General features: G+C 42.6%; 1 protein-coding gene across 1 annotated transcript in view; it reads right to left on the minus strand.

Moving 5' to 3' along the window:
- Positions 1 to 13565: 13565 nt before the first annotated feature.
- Positions 13566 to 23346, minus strand: part of ARHGEF38 (Rho guanine nucleotide exchange factor 38) — a 39436-nt gene continuing 29655 nt past the window's right edge. The window contains exons 10-14 of the mRNA XM_057404597.1: positions 19645 to 19965; positions 17890 to 18030; positions 16470 to 16668; positions 16032 to 16288; positions 13566 to 15275 (exon numbers count right to left, since the gene is read on the minus strand). Of these exons, the coding sequence (XP_057260580.1) occupies positions 15090 to 15275; positions 16032 to 16288; positions 16470 to 16668; positions 17890 to 18030; positions 19645 to 19965 (1104 nt within the window). The 3' untranslated portion in view covers positions 13566 to 15089. The remainder of the gene's footprint in view (positions 15276 to 16031; positions 16289 to 16469; positions 16669 to 17889; positions 18031 to 19644; positions 19966 to 23346) is intronic.

Raw genomic sequence — 23346 nt, forward strand, 5'->3', positions numbered from 1 at the left:
GTGTAAAAGCAAATGAAAGTAAACATGACGGTGCAAATGTCATTAACATTTTGTGCTCTCATTTTAACAGGGATTTATCTTTCTATAAAATCCATTTGCTTGATGAATGTGCTTTTGAGACAGTTCCTTTTCTGAAGCTTATATGAGTTACAGAAGTTTCTTTCTAGTGTATTCAGTGAAGTCTGTTTGCATCTAGAACCCTTTTTGTGCTAGAAAATCTTCCTGGTTTTGAAACAATGACTAAGTTTCTCCTGCTAAAAGACCTACTGACCTAAAGAGATCAGTGCATGGCTGCATGACCCACAACAGGATGAGAGATCATAGCATGGTTATCTAAACACAGCCATTTCTTGAAGGCTTGCTGTACCCTGGAACAGATAAAACGGCAGTCTCCTCCCTGTTCTACCTTGGATTCGCATATTGCCTACAAAGCAATACTGCTTCGCTCCAGCTTCCCATAGGAGAGACCCAATTAATTTCTGTTATTTTTTCCCCAGAAACCTTGATGGAAATCCCATCAAAGAGATCTGGAATGACACTTTCCAGGCATGGCATGCGATGCAGTTTTTACAGATGCTACAAGTATAACAAGGTCTAAAGGTGGATCAGAGTTGGACTCCACAGTGACAGTAGGGAAGAGCAGATTTGCTCTCTGGAAAGTACTGAATCCTACTACAGATGTCACCTGGTGTCTCCCAGCAGTCTGCAGCCTGAAAGCAGCTTTTTCCTGGCCTCTTTATCTTCTCCATTACTTCCTTGCACCAGCAGCAGGTTCCAACATCAGCAATGGGAGCCCAGAGGACGAGAAAGAAATGCTGCGGGGAGAAGAGGCAGGGTGAGGAGGATGATGGGGTGTGACCCAGCTTTCTATCCAGAAATATTTGCATTTAAAAGTAAAGGGTCTCAAAAACATCCACAGGAAGGAAACTTTCTTCTTTCAGTGTCTTGAGAAAATGTGACTTAATCCATAGTTGGTTCTATCAAGAAGCCCTTCCAGGCACAGTATCACTGTTTCCATCTGGACCTGAAGTGAGTGGGCAGCCAGTCTTCCCCACCAAGGGTTCATATCCATAAAGAAAAGGCTACAGTCTCCCTGCTCTCCTGAAAAGTGCAATGCTTCTCCCATCATACACTAAACAGGTGGCAGAATGAATAATGAATGACAATTCTTATAGGACTAGGCAAGAGCTTTGCCTGGCTGGATGCAGGAAAAGAGTAAAAGTTTATGGACAGTGGAAATGTAAGAAAATATGGAAAGTAAGACTCCAAAATAACACTGAAGTCCTAGTGCAGGGAAGCAAAGAGAAGGCATGAGCTGAGGACAGAAGGAAGAGACATTGTGTTTTCCAGAAGAAGCACTTCTGGACTTTTGCTTTTTTAGCAGGAGATTAATTTGGGCTTGATAAAGTTTTGTGAATCAGCCCTTCTGCATCTGATCCTGCCTCTAGCTTTCATCCCAGGCCCTTGCTCACATATGTAGCACTGAGCCAATTGTTTATCTTCAGGCTAAAATTTCCTGTGTTTGCTCTCCACATGGAAGGAAATTGTTTGGGGAGGTTTAGTATAAATTGTTCAGCCAAATTCACATCTGCCATGCACAAAAGTCAGCTGGATCCTTATCCACCATAAACCTCCTGACACCACTCACCCTGTAGAGAGGAGCTTGGAAAGGGGATTTCAGTGTAATTCCACTGTAATCAGATACAACAGGCACAACTCCCCTTGGGCCTCCCTGATATTCAAAGGGTGGAAATGCAGGTGTGGTATTTTTGACAAGGTCCTGACAAAGCCCTGACAAAACACTAACAAAAGCCCACAAAAGCTTCCAGCCACAGACAAGAACCCTCAGACAACTGCCCTCACACATGGCTCTTGTCCCACCCAGGAGGACAAGGTGGTGGTCAGCAGGGACAGGGACAAGGAATTTCAGTCCTGAGCCCATGGGGGACTACATGACCATATGTGACCACAACTCAGATTCAACCAGGGTATAAAAGGAGCCCTGCCAGAGAGCCACTGGCAGTCGGTACTCCTTGGAGCAGTGGGCCTGCAGTCAGAGACTCTCCCCTTGGGTTGCGACGCTGGCCAAGGAAATTCCTCGAGGTTGAAAGCTCTCCCTTTTCAGGTGAATGATTGCACATTTTGGATCACTGGCCATAAACTTTAAGAGCCAGCAGTTTAGTGATGGACTCATGTGACATCCTGAATCTGTAGCTGATGTTGGTGGAGCTTTAATTGAGTTTGAACGATCAATTTTGTTTAGTCTCAGTTTATTTGTTCCATAGAATCACAGAAGAGTTAGGGTTGGAAAGGACCTTCAGGTCATCTAGTTCCAAACCCCCCTGCCATGGGCAGGGACACCTCACACTAGACCACGTTGCACAAGGCTCTGTCCAAGCTGGCCTTGAACACTGCCAGGGATGGAGCATTCACCACTTCTCTGGGCAACCCATTCCAGTGCCTCACCACCCCCACAGTAAAGAACTTCTTCCTTATATCTAACCTGAACTTCCCCTGTTTTAGTTTAAACCCTTTACCTTTTGGCCTATCACTACAGCCCCTGAGGAAGAGCCCCTCTCCAGCATCTTTGTAAGCCCCCTTCAGTTACTGGAAGTCCACCACACAGCCTCTTCTATGACACTTAGCTTAGTGTACTCGGCAGGATGTCCATAGAGGAATTGTTATGGAGTACTGGTGGGTCCCTTCTCCCTTAAGTGTACAGTGGGTGTAGGAGTGGTTCGGCCCACAGGTGCTCCTGAAGAGACTGGGACAGAGCTGTGCTATGGAGGATATGGTAAAGAGAGCATGTGCGCCATCTTAGGCTTGTGCTTGGTGCCAGCACAGGACTATTTTGCAAGGACTGACCTGGAGAAGCAGTTGGAGATGGACTGTTTAAAAGAGGAATTGAAAAGAGAAAGTGAGCGGATGTGTTTATTGAAACAAGGAATTGAAATTATGCTGGCAACAGCAAAAAAAGACCCCAGTGTTGTCCAAATTCAGAACTGCAGGCACAGACACGGAGGACTGGGAGGGGGAGACATGGGGAGATTCTGATGAGAGCAGTTCTGAAGAGGTGGAGGAGCTCAAGGAAAGGAATGTGAGAGCTCCTATTGCAACCAAAAAGGCACAGGTCCGCAGCCAGGAACCCCGAACAACGGTCCGTGCGGCTGCTGGTCGAGACCTGAGCTCAGGGAATTGCAAATGGTGCAAGCAGGGCGACAGGGCAGCGGCGGCTTCGTGGAGAGTCACCCTGACGGGGGGGACAGTGGGTGTTGTGGAGAAAAAAGCGGGTTTGGGAGTCTGAGAGTGATTATGAGAGCAACACAGTGTACCGGTGGCCAGCCACCTCAGACACCTCCTTAAGGGATTACCAGACACCCTGGTAGTATTCATTCAGGCTCTTGTGGGGAAGAATTCAGCCACTGAGCAAGCCCAGCTCTTCTCACCCCCCATGCAGATTTTGACTTGGGCAGAGATGTCACACAAAATGGTCACCCGTGGGCGCGAGACGGGCTGGGCTAATCCAGAGCGTGGCGTGGGCCGGTGCAGGGGAGTCCAACAGGGCCGGACACATACCCTGGCCCCACTCAGCTCGGCTGCCGCCATCCACTGGGATCTCAAACCTTCCACAGACAGAGCGGGACGGAGTTAGTATTCAGAAAGACATTATCTTTGGTGAAGAGCATTCCTTCTAGGGCTAACCCCAGAGGCGCTTCATGTTCAACCCACCGATCACATCCAGAAACCGGTGGCATTGTCAGGAGGAGCGGTTTGCAGCCAGAAAGACACAAAGGCGACACCTCGCCCCCAGCGATGGCGCCTTTAACAGTTCACACCTTGGCAAGGGGACCTGAAGGGGTTAAAACCCTGGAAACCGCAGTTTGGGTCTCAGGCTGCCTGCTCGGCTTGGTGAACACCTGCCTATGGCCCGCTGATGAGGAGCCCTATGGGCATATCCCCGTGGGGACAAAGCGAGTGTCGTGGTTTAAACCCAGCCAGACAGCTTGTTCACTCACTTCCCCCCCTTCTTGCCCTCCCCCTACTCCCGGAGGGACGGAGAGGAGAATCGAAAAGAATGCAACACCCATGGGCTGAGATAAGAACAGTTTAGTAACTAAGGTATAACACAAATCACTACTGCTACCACCAATGATAATAATGATAAAGGAAATAACAAGGGAAGAGAATACAACACCTCAGCACCAGCCGACCAATAACTTGCCCCCCCCAGCCTGACCAAGCACCAATCAATACCTCCTCCAACCCCGCAGACTCCCAGCCCTTCCGGCTAACTCCCAGTTACCTCCTGGGCATGACGTGCTGTGGTATGGAATACCTCTTTGGTCAGTTTGGGTCAGGTGTCCTGTCTCTGCCTCCTCCCAGCCTCCCCTCCTCCCTTGGCCAAACCAAAACATCATTGTTATCAGCACTGTTCCCAGGCTAAAAGTCAAAACACAGCACTGCACCAGCTACCAAGAAGGAGAAAAATGATTGCTACTGCTGAACCCAGGACAGCAAGTAAGTTTGGAAATTCTTATTTATTTGGGGCCCAGATTAGTGTTTTAAGTAAACAGCAAGGCGAGAGGTTGGGAATGAAACCAACAAGGAAAGCTATATAGTGGAGATAACTGATGTAGTGGAAAAATTCCCCATAGCTCAAAACCAACTCTAGCTACCAGAGAGAAGAGGATGACAGCTGTGGAAGTGGCTCTTAGTCCTCACAAAGAGAATATATTAGGATTTGACATGCTAGCAGGCAAGCAATGGTGTTTACCCAAAGGAAGGGTATGGAGTTTTGGATGCAGACAGGCAGAAGCCACTAATGTGAGGCTTTTGCAGACTGTGCCTGCACTACCACAATCTATACAACCTGTGTCTCTCAATATCCACTGCAAACTGCTGCCAACCAGGGCATCTCTGAAGTAATCAGTCAGTTATCAGTCTATGTGCTCCCCTTATAACTATCCAGTCTGGTGACTGTGTAAGGCCAGAGGTGTTTAACATTTCATTACAAGAAACTGAATGGTAATACTCCATCACTGACTGCTGCTGTCCCAAGCATAACCTCTGTAGTGACAACAGTACATGAGCACCCTAGATATTATGTTTTTATGGCTCCTCTAAGGGGAGGAAGATAAACCTGAGTTTGCTTTCACTTGGGAGGGGATGCAATACACTTTTAACTGACTCCTGCAAGGGTGTAAACATTTCCCCACAATTACCCACAATGTTTTAGCCAAGTCCCTCCATACTGTAGAGGTGCCAGCAGGGGTCCACATATACCAATATATAGATTATATCCTAATTGGTGGAGACAATACAGAACAAGTGGGGCAAGAGGCTGGAGCCATCTGGACTCTAGTGAATAAAAATGGGCTAAATGTTCTGCCCTCCAAATGCCAAGGTCCCAGACAAGACATTAAATTCTTAGGGGCTTGGTGGCTAGCAAGAACTGTTGCAGTACCTGGTGATACTGAGCATCAATAAGGGACAAACCCTGGGCAATAAGACAGAATTGAACAATTGCTAGGTTCTGTGACACCTGGCAAACAGGAAAAGCTCACTGATCACAGAAATACTTTACAATGATTAGTGGAAATTCACTTCTACTTGTGTTCTTGGCAGAGTTGCTCATGCTCCTCCTGACAACAGGCAGATTGGAAATGCTGTTAGAGTGCAGGGGCAGGGTCCCAGTTGCCAGCAGCTCTAGCTGCTGAAACAAGGGGTCTGCTTGGGAACAAACCTGCCTGCCACTAAATCAGAATAGCCCCAGTAAGCTTAGGGTTCACTGGTTATTTTTAAGAACCTCCCCAAATCCCCTGCTGAGAAACAGAATTCAACCTTTTCGATGACATGTTCCAGTTTTTTCAAAGGTAAGTTTTAAATCAAGGTGGGGTGTGTTTCTGTTTCAAATTGCGTTTTGTGACTAGTTCCATTTTCAAAGGTAAAATCAATGTTTTGATGCCAATGGCAAAACCTACCTTCTACTTGAAACCTCTCTGAGAAATTAGGAGAACATAAGCACCCACTGGAAGTTTTCCAGAGATGTAGAAGAAATTGAAGCAAAACCATGGTGGCGTTGGTTATCTGTGTGTTACCCAAGTTGGACTTGGAGACTTGGATTGAGATGCTGTTTTTTTCTCCAGTAACCTTTTCTCTTTAGCAAGCTGACCAGTGGTAATGGCCTGCTGCCTCTGCCGGAAGAAGCACACCACCAAAACAGTGAATGCTGTTTCGACTGCAACAGCCGGTGCACCAACAGCGCCCCTGATGGTGTTGATGTGCACACCGAATCTGCCTAGCTTCCTCAGCAGGCTCTGAAAAAAAACTCCTGTAATGAACCATGTGTCAGAGGGGCTCTGGAATATACAGGCTCTGAAAATTGCCTGGGTCTCTCTGCCACCCTGCTCCCCATACAGAGGAGAGAGAGCAGTAACCCTGATCTCCTTGGAAGGGCATTAGGGAACACAAAGCATTGTTATTCCCTCATTAGCTTGTGCAGTGTGAGCAATGCTGTCCTGCTCAGTCTTAACACAGGGTCAGTATCATCATTTTCAAAGCAGGGACAAGCTGGACTTACACAGATAGATGCAGTGAGGTTTCCAAGGTCCCCAGGTAACTAATTTTCAAACCAGATGTGGACAAGTAAACCTAATCTCATTGCAAGTCTAGGGAAAACAGGCTGCTAAGCCACCTATGGCTGGATACTCAAAGGTGTTTGCGTCCAATTTCATATTTTAACAGGAAAAAAGGCCTACATACCTCTGTAATCTGTCAATATTCTTGATCATGTCACCCTGCCTCTGGCCTTAAACTACCTGCAAAGCAGAATTGGAGATAAGGTTGTGTTTGCAGCCTTGGTGTAGGACTCTTGAAGACTTACTCTGGCTCTGCAGACTCAGCATGTGCCCTTTGAATGCCAGGGCAGGAATTCTCTTGGGCTTTTTGCATCACTCTGGGTCAAATTTTCACTTCTAGGCCTTCTCTTCCATCAGCAGAGAAACAACTCTCTACTATCAGGGACTTGCTCTGCCTGCCAATTGCTGTAGACGACAACCCAGAGGTGTTTTAATGTGAAATATCCTAGCTTTTCCTGACTGCAGAGAGAAGGGCTACTTGGGAAAACTGCCCAGGGACAAACGCTGTGTCTTTGGGTATGTGTCATCTTGTTGTAATTCCCTGAGGAAGGAAGAAAGAGCATTGCCAGAAGATAAATGGCCTCTAAAGTGTAAAAAGTGCAGAAGAAAGCTAGAAGTGTTTTCCAGCTTTCTTAAAGAGTCTTCATACTGTCTTGTTGAATATGGATGGAAAATAAGTGGTAGGCAGTATATATTTTAGTTAAAACCCAGTCCAATTGAACCACACTGTTTTGATGATGTGGGGGTTAGGGGGGAATAGAGGAAAACTAAGGAAATTGTCTTATATTTCAGTAAGTTAGCTTCGTTCCTGGCACACCTGGAACACAGAAGACTTTTTGATTACCTAGGTATTCCATGCTGTTTTGTTATCATATTCACAACCTTGCATGTGTCAGAATAGTATTGGCTGCTAGCCTATTTTGGAAAATGAAGACTCTAGTCTCTTAATTTTTCTAACACAGCCTGTATGGTTATTGTCTGAAATTACTGTACTGAAATTACATACCAGGAAGGAGCAAAGGCAGAAATCTCTTTAGTAGTTAGTGACAGTGTTGGTCACTGTTCAACAGTTCAGATAGGTAAAAAACCCTTTTGCATTCCTGTCAGCTAGTTTCTAAGGGGAGGTAGTTGTTTGTTGACTTTTAAAAAATGTTTATTACAGAGTTTTGAAATCAGATGGAAAAGCTTTTCCAGCAATTTCTGTAGGAGACAGTAGATATATATGAGTGCATATCTTCATTCATGATACTTTAAGTAGCAAATGGATTCTGTGTAATCTAAAAGTTCAGTTACTTCCCCTTCCCCTCCGTGTTTTCTGTTTTAAAGGGAACACTCTGCTCATGCACACTTCCCCAGATCTTCTGGAAAAACTCTGTATTTGAAATTACTAGCAAGTGTTTGTTGTGGAACTTCTTTGAACTGCATGTTGGCATTGTGTCTGTCAAGGTTTGTATATAGATTGGTTTAAGCCTAAGGAGAAGGGTTGGATTTACAGATGCAATTTGGACAGAAGGACCAGGACATGTTAGAGACATAAGTGTCTCAGTTCCAGGAGCAAATTAAGCAGATGCTGTGGGATTAGTGCAGGAGAGAAGCTGTGCCAAGGCAGACTTGCACCCAGACGTTGGTGGTGTCCAAGCTGACTTGTATTCTACCAGCATCTTGGGTCCTCTGCTTAACTGCTAATAATACTACAAACCTGAAAGGGTGCTGGAAGAGAAATTTGTCTGATAGAGCCAATGCCAGCGGGCTCCAAGATGGACTTGCCGCTTTCCAAGGCTGAGCCCATCTCTGGGATAAAGAGTTTCAGAACTGGGGAGTGGGAAAGAAAACTGCACTCCAGAACAAATACAGCTGGAGAGAGGAGTGAGAACATGTGAGAGGCACAGCTCTGCAGACACCAAGGTCAGTGCAGAAGGAGTGGAGGAGGTGCTCCAGGTACTGGAGCAGAGATTCCCCTGCAGCCTGTGGTGCAATGATGGTGAGGCAGGCTCTGCCCCTGTGGCTCATGGAGGTCTATGGTGGAGCAGATATCCATGTGCAGCCTGGGGAGGACCCCACACCAGAGCAGAGGGATGCCCAAAGGAGGCTGTGACACTGTGGGATGCCTGTGCTGGAGCGGCTTCTGGCAGGACCTGTGGCCCTATGGAGAGGACCCCAGCTGGAGCAGGTTTGCTGCAGACCTGTGACCTGCACTGGAGCAGGTTCTTCCTGAAGGACTGCACCCCACGGAAGGGACCCACAATGGGACAGTTCATGAAGAACTGCAGTCCATGGGAAGGACCCATGTAGGAGAAGTTGGTGGAGGATGTCTCCTGTGGGAGGGACCCCACACTGGAGCAGGGAGAGAGTATGAAGAGTCCTCCCCTGAGGAGGAAGGAGCAGCAGGGACATGTGATTAACTGACCACAACACCCATTCCCTGTTCAGGAGTGAAGTGGAGCCTAGGAAGAAGAGAGGGGTGGGGGGAAGGTATTTTTAAGATTTGGATTTATTTCTCATTATCCTGTTCTGATTTGTTTGGTAATAAATTAATTTCCCCAAGCCAAGTCTGTTTTGCTCATGATGGTAACTGGTGAGTGATCTCTCCCTGTCCTTATCTCGACCCACAAGCTTTCCCTCTTTATTTTCTCCCCTCCCTGTCCAGCTGAGGAAGGGGAGTGGTAGGGTGGCTTTGGTAGGCACCGGGCATCCAGCCAAGGTCAACCCATACAGATATTTGTAGGCAGGTAAAAGCTGCATCTTAGCCATCCTGTATTTTAAGTACGTATAAAGCTGATACATGCAGCTATTTTCCATACCTCTTTTCCCTTCTCCACAATTAAGATTTAGGCTAAGGTTCTTTAAACATCCAAAGGAATATTTTCATTTATTCAGGATTGCTTTATCTACCTGGGGACTTTGTATGCTTTTTCAACTATTATTTCCTGTGGAGGAAAAAAAGAAAGGCTTTGTCTTTGTAGTGACTGCGGCTTCCAGGGTGATTTAAAAATAACAGCAGAAAGAGGAGGAATCCAGAACTTCTATTGCTTTTCGATCAGCCCATCCTTCTTCCTCTCTAGCAGAAAAGGTTTTTAATGGTGGTATAGTAGGAAAAGACACTGAAGCAGTTTCATTAGCAAACAGAACACATATTTTCTTCCTAAATGTTAATCAGAAGAATGTTGCCTGCACTATGAATCAAGAGTGTGAGAGTAGATTTTTTAATGGCTAGAGTGCTCCTATGTAAAGTGTACACTCCAGCAGTAAAACGTGCTCCCACAGGACGGGTGAGGGTACTATCTGTGTCTTTCTTGCCTCTGCATATAGTTTTGCTTGTAGGAGTGCAGGGGCTTAATATGAACTGTGCAGGTTACTTTAGGTACATGCATGAAGTGAACAAGGGCAGAAAAAATTGATCTTTGTTTTGCAAGTTGTGGCAGCTAGTGCTGAGACCTCATTCAAGTGTATTCTGACATTTCTACATCTATAACACTGTAAGTTATCTCTTATTCACTTAGAATAAAATAACTTTATGCTATAACTTTTATGTGTGTCTGTCTTGTCCCTTTAATAAGGCCAAGTCTAGCTGGTCTTGCTGATATGACTGTATTAGCAAAATCTGCAATAGAGCTGCAATTTTCTCAGCAAAAAACTCTTCCACCGTTAACTTTCACAGCTTTGTAAATGAAATATGAAGTCTCCTTCTGTTGGTATAAAAATGTCAGTTAGGATTGTGGTTCTTTGAAGTATTGTATCATGAAGGATTTGTATCACAGACCTGGTCTTTTAAATCAAGTGTTTAGCTTGAATATGTAAGATGGGCACTGCTGAAAACCAGAGTAGATTGAAGAGAACAGTTGCTTTTTTGCTTTGAAGTTATAGTTAGGATGGAATTAACAACTATATTTTCAGGAAAGAAGTCTGTTCTACAGGATTGTTTGAATTCGCACATCAGATTGAGGAATCTATTGTAGGGCAGAAAGAAGGAAAGCCCTTCTGCATTTTGAGGAGCATACCTTGTATTTAGAAAAAAAGCCTGGAAAATAGTCCTGCGATTTTCCTATCCCCAAATCAAATTGCTCTGTGATTTACTATAAAAAATAGCTATGTGAGTTTCCTTATCCATTTTATAAATTAGTATGGTAATACTTAAACTTCCACTTAAATATGTTTTTTCATTGATGCTCAAATTCCGACACACTTAGTAGTGTGAAATGATAGTTCACTCTGGTTCCGTGAGTCCTCCTTCTGGTTGGACTACGGGATGCTGGTGATGCCTGAATCTAAGAGGAAAGATCTAACTTTGTGCTATTTTAGTAACACCAGCTTTTATCTGTTACAACTCATCAAGATCTCTGGCTGGACACACAGTAAATAATGGTCACGACCTCAGGAGCAGCTAGAAAAGAACAGAACAGACCTAAACTGACATTTGGCAACTTGAAGCGTATTTTGAAACTTGCTCAGTATTTTGATAGTGTTTGACAAGTTCTAATGAACTGATAGATAAACTGGGATGTGTACTAGAATGCAACTTTTTACCTGAGGAAACTGTCTATTTCCTCTGCTAATTTTGCAGTGATGCTTTTTATAGTTCACAAGAGAAGGCCGATCTTGGATAGCATATAAAGCAATCTGCTTCTGGAAAAGGTCTTGTTTAGAAAAAAAAAAAGGAAGACAACTTTATAAAAATAGATTTTTATTATTATAATAAAAGAATATTTTTTCCCCCACTATTTTTGGACAAACAATATTGCCAGAGGAATATTGCCAGAGTAGTAGATCTACAGACACAAGAATTATGATGGCTGTGTTTCCTATTGCTGGTGTTAGGTCTGCTTCATTTATCCACATCTTTACAAGCTATCTTAAAATGACAGCAAAAGTGTGCTTCAGTGTCTGAAAGACATAATTTCTCAGTGAAGCTTCCTAAGATAAAAAGTCGAGGAATAATTCTTCAATCTGTTTTTGCTTTGAAAAAGTGAATCCTTACTTAAAGTTCACAAGCACCATCCAAGCAGAGGGAAGATAGTGAAGCATGCAGGTGGCAGAGGTCAGAGCCAGAGACACTGCTGTTCATCAGCTTGGACATTTTCTGGATTCTAGGTTATCAATGGCAACACTTAAAAATATTCCCTGAATGGAGAAGCACTTCAGTTTGAGTGGACCTGATCTTGGAAGTACTTGTACATTCTTCTTGTCACAACAATTCCAATAAGTAAAACACACATTTGAATAAATGTAAGATCGGTCCATTACACTGCAGACTGTCCCTGCTTCAGTCAAAATAAATTAGATTTGTCATTAATCACAATCAGAAAACTTGTGGAATACTGTAACATTCAATACATTAAAGAAACAGCTGCAAAACCACTGCATATTCTTAGGAATTTCTGGAACCTGTAACATAGCTTCATTTCTTATATTTGAAGCAGTAACTTAATAAAAATGTGTCTGAGCAAGTCTAACATGAATTTCTGCAAATCTCTTTAATACAGGGAGGCTTTAGATTCAAAGAGCATCTCTTACTTTTTTGCAACTGATGTTTGCATTCGTCTGTTTTAAACAAAAATAAAAGTTTGCAACATATCTGTAGTATCAAACAATAACAGCTAAAGCTTTGAATTTCTGAAATGAAGTAAATCAATCCACCTGGGAATGCAATAAAGTACTTTTTCTGGATCCCAACTTTTGAGGCTATAATAAAGTCATATTAATTATACCACAATATAAAAATCATTATGGGTCCTAACCATACACTGGGGTTTCATATGGCCTACTGGGAGTTCCCAAGTCCCACGAAAGTTCAATGAAATTTAAGTGGCCAGCTCCAGTTTATTTAATCCTTCATTCCTTGATACTTCAGGATACCTTTTGGAGAGCAGCATTTGAGTATGCTTTGAGACACCTTCACAGAGCCTGATTTTTCATAGGGAATATACTTAGCACTCAAAATCAGAGCTCTCCCTATGACTCAGAGTTCTCAGAGCTTAGGGCTTCATGAATCTTTTTTTTCAATTCTTACCCTTAATTAATTTCACAGTATAAAATACAAAACATCATCATTGTGCTTACATGATGGCATTAAGCCTATTAAGTACAATTCAGTCATTTCTAAAACTGTTTCAACTATTGCAAAGTATAGATCATCTCCAAATAAAATATTCTAAATTGTAAGACATACTGAAGTTTCTTGTGTGCATCTTCCCTGTAATCTTAAAATACAAAAGCCAAAATAGTGCAAGCTTGGGAGGGGAGAGTCTTTCAGTTCACTCTTCCAACCTGATGCTCCCTTTCCAATGTTTTATTTTCTTCATCTAAATAAAGGAAAAGCCCTCCTTAAGAAAAAGATACACCATTAATAAGAGGAATTAGAACCTTTTTGTTTGCTATGGAAATAGCAAGATTTAAGTGCATTAAGAGATGTACAATTAGGCAAAATAATGTGTTACCTATTGTCACTGCTCATTGGATGGCAATAGTTCAGAGTTTCACAAACCAGTTTCTGGATGTCCATCTCAGAGAATGCAAAAGGTTTCTCTATCATATGATTTAATCCAGCACAAATTTCAGGTTTTCATCTCTGTGATCCACTGCACTCACCTTCTGAGCAAGGCTGAGAACTTTCTTTACATTCTTTGGAAAATAATATGAAAATTTGGGGCACTAAATAAAATGAAACTGGGTTCATTAATGTAACAAAAGCTATTATTTGCATTGACTGCTCTAGTTTTTGTCATTCTTTCTTTGCTGATACGTTATTTCCCATCATGTCTAAGTAAAGTTTTTGAATCGTTTCATCCTCATGCCCCACACTTCAACTACAGGAAGTAGAAATTTACACAAAGGTTTTAGAACAATTTAGAACAACACCCTTGATCCCCAAACACACACTCCTCTTCCTCCTTAATTTTAGAAGTCAGTAATAAGCAATTATGCAGCAGTACAGAAAATACCTGACAGGAGTTTACCTTCAATCACACAGTCTGCTGCAGGCATAGTCCCTTTTTTTGTTTCCTTTTTGCAATGCTTAGCACAAGAAGGTCCTCACTTATCACAAGAGGACCTAGGCGCTGCTGTACTGAAATAAACTGTGATGAACACTCAGTTATTGATGGTAACAACACTGAGATGTTGTTCTATGACTAATTGTTGTTATACCACTATTCAATCTAATTCAAGTGTAGAGCACCAGCCTGACCCAAGGATTGCTGCAGTTGGTGAACCTAATGAACTTGACATTCAGATTCTTCCTTGGGATTTTTTGTTTTCTATGCTCATTGAGGATGCAATGTGAACTATATTAATTTGTTAAAACAGCCTTGACCATTTTGAAGATACTTTAGCAAAATACAGGGCTTTTGATTCTGAATTCTGTAAACACTGAATCAGCTCAGGGATACATTCTTCACTGTTCAATCTAATGTCAGACACTTTGGGAAGAATGATTTTCTTATTTTTCTGGCAGAGAACTTTCGATGAATCTTAAGTCTTAGCTTATTTACTAGACATTATGATCCCTGTAGCTGACCTAAGGAATCAGATAGGCAGTATATATTCATTGAAAGGCACTGCTTGACTTTACTTTTTTTATCTTAATAAATTTCCCAAGTCTGATAACACATGTTTCAATTCACTACTTGCTATAAAGCACTTAGTGTGGAGACATATGTGGAATTTCAAACCTGAGGCACTTCCATATTGTTGAAACTGCTTCCTACCATATGAAGTAGTTGTGTAATTCTTTTAAAAATTATAAATTTTGTTTCACAGTACCTGTTTCTTGTGCCCTCGCTTTCCCTGCCCCCATTCCCATATTTAACTAAATATACTTTCTGCCCTGGGACCAGCCACTGGTACACCACTTTTCATACGTTTTAAGTTGAAATGTTTCATACAAAAATAAAACCCATTTTCTTTTCCAACTCCAATAATTTCCACTGAGAAAAAAGTTCATTACAAAAGTGGCTGAGGATAAAAACAGACAATCAAAAAGCATGAAATCTAAGAAGTGTCTGCGTTCATTGATATAGTGGTTCAGGAACAATTAAGGCAGAACTACAGCATCCCTGAAGTCTGAATTTGTCCTTTTCCAAGGTTAATTCTCTTCATCTTGACTATTATTTGCTAAATATCATGGAAGAAAAACATGATTTTACCTGTAATTTGTACTTGCAGGTTTACTCTTGATGTAGGATGCTTTGACAAAAGAGAAAATTATGGGGTAATAGAAAAGCAACTTCTTTGGGATGTTAATCAGAATCAGTCTTCCTGTGAAGTGTTTCCTCCCTCAGGTCTTGACAAGGTGATGGCTTTTAGAGGATGGAGGTTCTCAATATCACCTGTGTGCTGTACCAGATACTATGGCTTCTGTCAATCATTTGTGAGTTTGTCTTGCTTGCTGCAAACCGTGATAGATGATTATTCTGTCTACTTCATAGGAAAATGGCTCAATGGGCCTTTCTGTTCCTAAGCATATGTCATCTTCCCAAGATAATTGGATGGTACATACCCTTTTTGACCTTTTGCTTCTGCTAGCCACCATTCTTTATTGCCACTCAGGTCAGAAAACTGAAGTATCCTAACCTTCTGGTACTCTTGAAGACTGAGTTCCTGATCATTTCTTGCTTGAAATGCATAAACAGCATAGAAGGTCTGAAAAACAAAATCCACAAAAAACAATATCTGAATTCAGAAATGTAGCCACATCTTACTTTGTCATTGTGTATTAGTATGAATTCTGTATGCAGAAAATGCGTAATAATGTATACAAACCAGTACGGAACTATGTGGTCTGCAGTTTCTAGACACGCTACAATGAACAGGGCCAAAATCAAAAGTAAAATTGAAGGATCTGGGGAATTCTGCATGGGGAGGAACAAATCAAGCTCTGAGACCTCGTCACATTACTACACTAGTAAGCTTGTCAGCTCACACCAGGTGTCTGTTTCTGTCACACCAAGCAGCCTTGGAACTGGATGGAGAAATTTCCAGCAAGGTTTTGTCAGGGCGAACCGCCTTTCCTAAAGCTCCTGTACTCAAACGTGGCACCCGTCTATAACTTCGGTGCCTTGCTGATCAGCATTTCCACATCTTTCTTATCAATAGTAAGTGAAAAAAATCCCCCCAGCTGAGCTGTTTTGCAGGTACCTGCTCCACAGGAGAACCTTGACCTGTTGGACATGAGGTGGGGTGTGTATTCTGTAAGCAAGGACTGCGATTCACAGTTTAACTGATTATCTTTTCCTACCCTGTAGCTATTTAAGAAAGGCAAAGAACAGAGGATAATTGATTCCCATGTCATACTAACAGATTAGTGCCAGTTTTTCCGGTGTAAAGGAAAACATTTAAATTATAATTCTAGATTTGAAATAGGAACAAGAAGACAGGCACAGTGTGTACCATACATACATGATCATCCGTATCCTGAAAAGCATCGGTCCCTGTGCCATTAATTGTGGGATTTTTGCAGAATTGAAGAGATGAGGTGCTGTCACTCTTCTTGTGCCCTGGACTTCTTGTGCTGCTGTCAGTAGAGGGCCGTGAAGAGACAAAGAGGCTGATATTATCAAAATCATCACCATCAAAGCTGGTTTCTGCCATGTCCTTCTGCATTTTGGCTGGATTGTAAGGCCTCAGGAAGGAGGAATACACATACCCTTTAAGAACTAGATGCCAGAATGAAAAGAGAGAAAATAAGCAAACAGCAAGACACTGCTAAAAGCATTTCAAAACCAAACATTTTATGCAGCTGTCAGTGTGACAGAGGCAAACAGATGGGGCCAGAATGAAAACAAATCAATATCCCAAAGGGAAGCTGTTATTGGGATGTTTGTGCAAAGAACTTACTTCCTGTGTCAACAAGCCATCTGCTCATACTTCCGAAGGGGTCCTTTTGCTCCACAACAGCCACCAGTTCTCCTTCATGTAAATCAATATCAAATTCCTGTGTGGCATTGCACTTGCGCTTAGCTTGGTATAGCACTTCTGTGCTGTATGTAGACAGCAGCTTGGACCTGTGGTCTTCTGTTTGACGTGGGGATTCGAGCTTAAAATCAAAGAAACATTATTCACTGGAAACAATGCTGAGGCCATTTCTAGCGCAATACAGGTGCATAAAACCCAGTGTATGTTGCATGCAGCGACTGACCCTACATTTTTAAATACAAATCAAGGAGTTACTTACACAGCTATATGTAGCCAAGTGTCCTTTGCATATGTAGCAATGACCTGTGGAACTGCTATATTAATAGGTGAGCAATAAGGGGCAGATTTTAAAGAAACATAGGAATTGCACTAATTAAAGACCTCTTAGTCTGCCCTGCGCTCTCAAAGAGCTGGTGTTCTGTATGTGAAGTGTCACTTGCTTCATTGTTTTCCTGTAACAATGATCTTGTAATATATATAAAATATACCTATCAAATATCTATGTAATATCACCAAAAAAAGCATAATGCAAAAATCAGCTGAGGTGTGCTAAGGTCACATAACAACTTGCATGGTAAGGCATGAGACAATAAAATCAGTAGTACTCAAACAGTCTGCTTTTTGTGTGAAATTACCTCGCTAAATAAGGGCAAGGTGCTATTAACTGCTGGTACCATATTCACTCAGGTTTTGGTTAGAGGGTAGGGAAGGAAGTGCTGCACATTAATGTGAACTTAATGCACCATAGGAGCAAAAGCACCTGTGCCTTGCTGATGATAAAAGGAATTCTACAGCTTCCTCAGCTCCTCCCAAAAACTTGAACTGCACTTGAGTTTTTATTTTACTGCAAACTAGACTCCTAAAAGCTCTGGAAGTGTCTGGTAAGATTGGGAACCAGGGGGACACAGATTTCCTAGTAAATTTCTGAACCTTCTGCTATGGGGGTGCATGTGGGTGCATATGTGTGTGAACACCACTACACATAGCCAGAGCTGAAGATGAGGAAAAAAATGTTCTGAATTAGAAGACTAAGATGCACTGTAAGAGTATTTAATAAAAGAAATAATCAAAGTTTACACATAGAACGTTAGATTTAACATGTGCTTGAAGACCTAAGGGTAATCAGAGATAATTTCAAGTGGGTTTTCAAGGTGGTAACATGAAAACAGAGTGAAAGATCTTCAGAAGTTACTGGTCAACGGAACAGCTTCATTGCAACAAGCTGATTCAGAGTCCCAGTAAAATCATCAAGCCCAGACCTCTAGGTGGCATAAAGATGGATTTGTTTCAAAAGTGACCAAAAGGGGATGCATCATGCACAGTTTGGATGTATGGTACTCACTGGAGAAGGGACAACTTTCTTTTTTTCCAAGCTCAATTTTCTCTCAATAAAAGTGGCGCTGCTGTTTTCTTTTACAAAATTCAGCTTGTGAACCTCTTCCATCAATTGATTCTGCACTTCACAGATGCTTGTGGAAGACAGCTGCAAACACAAAGGTGGATTAGATCTCACAAACAAAATGGTAAGGAGATTTGAGAGAGCAGATCTGGTTTAAGGGGCTGAACCCTAGGAGCCAGGATATCTGACAAGTTACTTCTGTTTTCTGCAGAGACTATGGCATGCTAGGTCCAAGATGGAAAATAAAAAAAGTCATTATTGGATTTAAAAGACATACTAATTTAAGTTAAATCATTTAAAAAATAATCTAAACAGCGATGAAAATGAACAGCCTTGCTCTTATGCTACCGAGCCACCTGCTTTCAGATGCAAATGTGCATCTCAGCAGCTCTCAGGAGTGGCCAATATGCTGTAAGGCTTGGAGTAGCTTACATCACAGCTGTGTGTTTGTGCAACTGGAAGCTGTCACCAGGTTAAAAATTGTGTGGAAAGCTGAAGCTCTGTCTGTGGCACTGTGTAAGTGCTTTTGGTCTGTGCTAACCATAAATGTATTTGCTGATGTAAACAGAAAAAAAAGAAAAATAAGGTAATTTTGTAGGCAGAGCCTCACAGAAAACAATGCTCAATACAACAGCCTTCAAAACATTAAATAGTCAAATTACAGGGATGCAATTTCTTCATGCAGGAAAAACTTTCATTTTCCCATTAAACACTGCAGCTCTGTTTTGATCATGACCTTGCTTGCTTAATTTTTCAGCTGCTCCTGGCTGTAATGTGCTGTTCAAGGCTGATGGAAAGGAATACTCCAGAATTGCCTCACTACAGTGTGTTTCCTATATAGAGTCTTGCCCTGGTTCAGGTGAGTGGATCTGGATGTGCAGAAGGCATTGTTGCAGTTGCATTTCTCCAGGGGTTCAAGTCTTTTAGGCAAAAGTACAACAAAACTGACTGTGTGACTTTCACAGAAATTAACAATAATTTCTCAATGTTATTCTTCAGGAAATTATCATGATGATCTTAAAGATCTTTCCAACTTAGCTGATTCTATGATTCTCTGAGAATGCCCAGAAAGAGTAGTGTGGGCTGGAAACAACTGCTGCCCTTCTGTGTAGCTCACACAGGCATCTTTAATACCTTTGGCTACTAAGTGAAATGATTTGAACATTTTAAAAATGTCAGCATAGACAAAGCTATTCCTTACTGCCTAGAGATTTCTGCAGTATATTGGGTTTAAAAGCAACTTGCTTTTCATAGAAATTATTTAATCAGATCTGCAAACTTTCTGGCTTTTGCAGTCATCTGTGACTCTGAAGGTCTAGCAGCACCAGGAGTGTGCAGGTACTTTCTTAGAATTTCTCTTCCTGTGTTTTCTGGGCTACTCAGGGTAGATGCTAAGAATCAATGACTAAACTGCTAGCCTCTGCCCCCTTTTTTGCCTTACTGTAAAGTTCTTGTCAATACTATCGCTGTAACAGCTGCAACAGCTGCATTTGGATCATTCTCATTCAAAAGTCCAGGCCTGACAAGCTCAGAACTTAACCTCTACTGAGCTTGCAAGGGGAAAAAAAACAAACCTATATTCAGCAGAACAAACAAAATCAGTGTAGTTTGCAGGCATGTGTCCTTAATAACTCTAGCCAAATCATACAGAAAGAAAAGAGACGAAGTCAGAGCTACACCTGTTTCTAAGGTACTTACTGGAACAGGCACCACCACAGCAGAATTTGATTGAAGTGCTGCAGACATAATATTCCTGAGGAGGGTGATGAAGCAATGCAGGCAGTTCAGCAGAATTTTTTTGGCTGCTCTGTTAAATACCTGAAGTTCTTCCACTAGCTGTGCATTTAGAGCCTCATAGTCTTTCTTTGCCAGGTCCAGCTCTTCTCCTGTTGACCTCTGAAGGTAGCTGTTATAGTCCAACAACTTGTCATAGCGCTTTTGGATGAGCTTCTGGGGGCCTGAAAACAAGGCTCGCAGTGTTGAGAGAGGAGTCAAAACAAGCTTGTCCAGCTGAGCCATCTGGAAAGGTAAAAAAACACACCTACTTATTACTTTATTTATACACTCCTTCAAGCCCAGTAAAGGTTAAGCCCGATGGTAGCCTATCAAGCAACCTGTTAATTACTCTTCACAAAGCATTGCTGTTAGAGGCAGCTTCAAGCATCATCTATCATGACTTGGAATCTTCTTCATAACACTGCAAAGGAGAGGTAACAGTTTCGTAGCTTAAAATGTCTAGTAATAGTAGTGGTCCCTTGGAGTATGCAGCCTGTGGTGTGGCCCTCATTGTGTTCCCACTGAGGAAAAACTGGGCAAGTATAAGTGAAGTGGTGCAATGAAAGTGGGATTTCCCTAACTGGAAGGCCCATGCCAGTATACAGTCTAGAGGCAATGGAGTCTTGTTAAATGGCAGTCATGTAGCAGCTTTTTTTTTTCCCCCTTTTTTTTTTTCCTGGCGACAGCTGTAACTCAATTCCTGTTTAAGCAAACACAAACAATCAGTTGATTTGATTAAATTATGTTATGCTTGTTGGTTTTATCTCTGGTAATCAACAAAATTAGACACCTGGTAAAAAAAAAAGAAGTCTCAGACTTTTCCATTAGTCTCTAATTGTCTCAAGGGATTAATATTGCATGAAATAAAATTTATTTTTGTAAGTCACTTGTTCAAATACAGCACAGGCTTGTAGTGAGTAAAACTCATCATCATATTAAAGCTCTTCCACATTCTATGTGAATTAAGCTGTTGGGTTGAATGTGAGCATAAAAGAGCATCTGTCCCTCTACCCTCCATAACACAGCACAGAGGACAGATCCATTTTGGCACCACAATTGCTCTCCCAAGGCCAAGATGATGCATACTGTAGAGATAGTCCCTTTATTTCCACCTGAAAAACCGGACTGTGTTTAGCAAATTTTTGATTGATGCATTAAGAAAACTGTTTTTCCACACTGCTGATTTCTGGAAGAGAAGAAGCTATTGTGGATTTCTGTCCTAAACTTTTCACTAAAATATAATGGGAGAGGAAGGTATTCATTATTGACAAATGCACAAAAGGAAAAAAGAATAATAACCTAAGCTCACTGCTGAGATCTCCATTGATAATAGCCTTTCAGGAGAACATGTGAAGAACACTGGGTTATTCAGTGAGAACACCTACTCATTGCGCAATGTCAGGACAAAACTTCTTTTAAAAAACCCCTTATACATGGGAGAGAGAATCTTTGTGATCTTGTAAACCTAAGACACAGAAATAAATAGATAACAAATAGAAATTAACATGGTTAATAGCATATGGAATTGCCTCTGCTTTTCTTTGATGTTTCTGAATATGGGGGCATCGTCCATACTGGACTCACTCACCACTGCAATGATAGAGGGGTATTATTCTGCACTTTACGAACTCATTCATTGTAGAGACATTGAAAATATCTTTCTGATTGTTGTGATTATTTTTTGAGATTCTTTTCAAATGTGAAAACTTCAAAGGAAAGGAAATACATCTTACTTCCCTGTCATTATCTGGGAGGATGTGGCCTGTCAAAGATCCTTCAGTTTCTTGGCAGACTCTGTTTCCAGTATTTTGGAAAGGACTGGATGGCTACTTTTTACTCTGAAAAGAACTAGGAAAGGGTAAGGAAACCTTCATCTCTGAATTTTTCCAGCTTGAGCAGCTGTCCCATATTGAAGAGACATTTTAGGGGACTTCAGCCACCCTGATATCTGTTGGAGGGATGGTATGGCCCAGCACAGGCAATCCAGGAGGTTCCTCGATTGTGTGGAAGACAACTTCCTTCTGCAAGTAATAGAGGAGCCAACAAGGAGAGGTGCCATGCTTGACCTCGTGCTCACCAACAGGGAAGGGCTGGTTGGAAATGTGACTCTCCAGGGCAGCCTTGGTTGAAGTGATCATGAGATGGTTGAATTTGAGATCCTCAGGACAGTGAGAGGAGCGTGCAGCAAGCTCACTGCCCTGGACTGCAAGAGAGCAGACTTTGGCCTCTTCAGGAACCTGCTTAGTAAGGTTCCATGGGATACAGCCCTAGAGGGCAGAGGGGCCCAAGACTGTTGGTTGATATTCAAGGATCACCTGCTACAAGCCCAGGAGGGTTGCATCCCAAGTAGAAGGAAGTGCAGCAGGAAGGCCAGGAGACCTCCTTGGATGGAAAAGGAGCCGCTGAGGAAAATTCAAAGGAAAAAAGAGGCTTATAAAAGGTGGAAGCAAGGACAGGCGGCCTGGGAAGAGTACAGGGATGCTGTCCGGGAAGCTAGGGACCAGGTTAGGAAGGCTAAGGCCCAGTTAGAATTGACCTTGGCTGGGGATGTGAAAGATAACAGGAAGGGATTCTACAGGTACATAGCAAATAAAAGACAGACTAGGGACAACTTGGGCCCTCTCTGGAAGCTATCAGGAGAACTGGCTACACAGGATTTGGAGAAGACTGAGGTTCTTAATGATTTCTTTGCCTCAGTCTTCACTGACAAACACAAAAAGTCTTCACTGACCACATCACATGAGTCCTGGAAGGCAGACTCAGGGATGTGAGAATGAAGACCTTGGGCCCACTGTAGGAGAGGATCTGATTCGAGACCATCTTAAGAACCTGAATGTGCACAAGTCCATGGGACCTAATGAAATCCATCTGCAGGTCCTGAACGAGCTGGCGAATGAAGGTGCTAAGCAATGAGCATCATATTTGAAAATTCATGGCAGTCAGGTGTAGTTCCCCACGACTGAAAAAAGGGAAATATAACCCCCATTTTCAAGAAGGGGAAAATGGATGACCCGGGGAATTACAGACCAGTCAGTCTCACCTCTGTGCCTGGCAAAATCTTGGAGCAGATTCTCCTGGAAGGCTGACATGGACAGTGGGATTGAGTGCGCCCTCAGCAAGTTTGCCAATGTCACCAAGCTGTGTGGTTCGGTTGATACCCTGGAGGGAAGGAATGCCATCCAGAGGGACCTCGACATGCTTGTGAGGTGGGCTGATGCCAGCCTCATGAAGTTTAACCATGCCAAGTGCAAGGTCCTACACCTGGGTCGGAGCAATCCCAGGTACAGCTACAGGGTGGGCAGAGAAGAGATTCAGAGCAGCCCTGCAGAGAAGGACTTGGGGGTGTTGGTTGATGAGAAATTGAACATGAGCCGGCTTCAGTGTGCGCTCGCAGCCCAGAAAGCCAACCGTATCCTGGGCTGCATCAAAAGGAGTGTGACCAGCAGGTCAAAGGAGGTGATCCTGCCCCTCTACTCTGCTCTCTACTCTTGTGAGACGTCACCTGGAGTATTGTGTGCAGTTCTGGTGTCCTCAACATAAAAAGGACATGGAACTGTTGGAACAAGTCCAGAGAAGGGCCACGAGGATGATCAGGGGACTGGAGCACCTCCTGTATGAAGACAG

This window comes from Pezoporus wallicus, unplaced genomic scaffold (genome assembly GCF_028554395.1).
Source record: "Pezoporus wallicus isolate ANWC-B61680 ecotype Strahan unplaced genomic scaffold, APGP_CSIRO_Pwel_v1 contig_1583, whole genome shotgun sequence".
In the NCBI taxonomy this organism is placed as follows: domain Eukaryota; kingdom Metazoa; phylum Chordata; class Aves; order Psittaciformes; family Psittacidae; genus Pezoporus; species Pezoporus wallicus.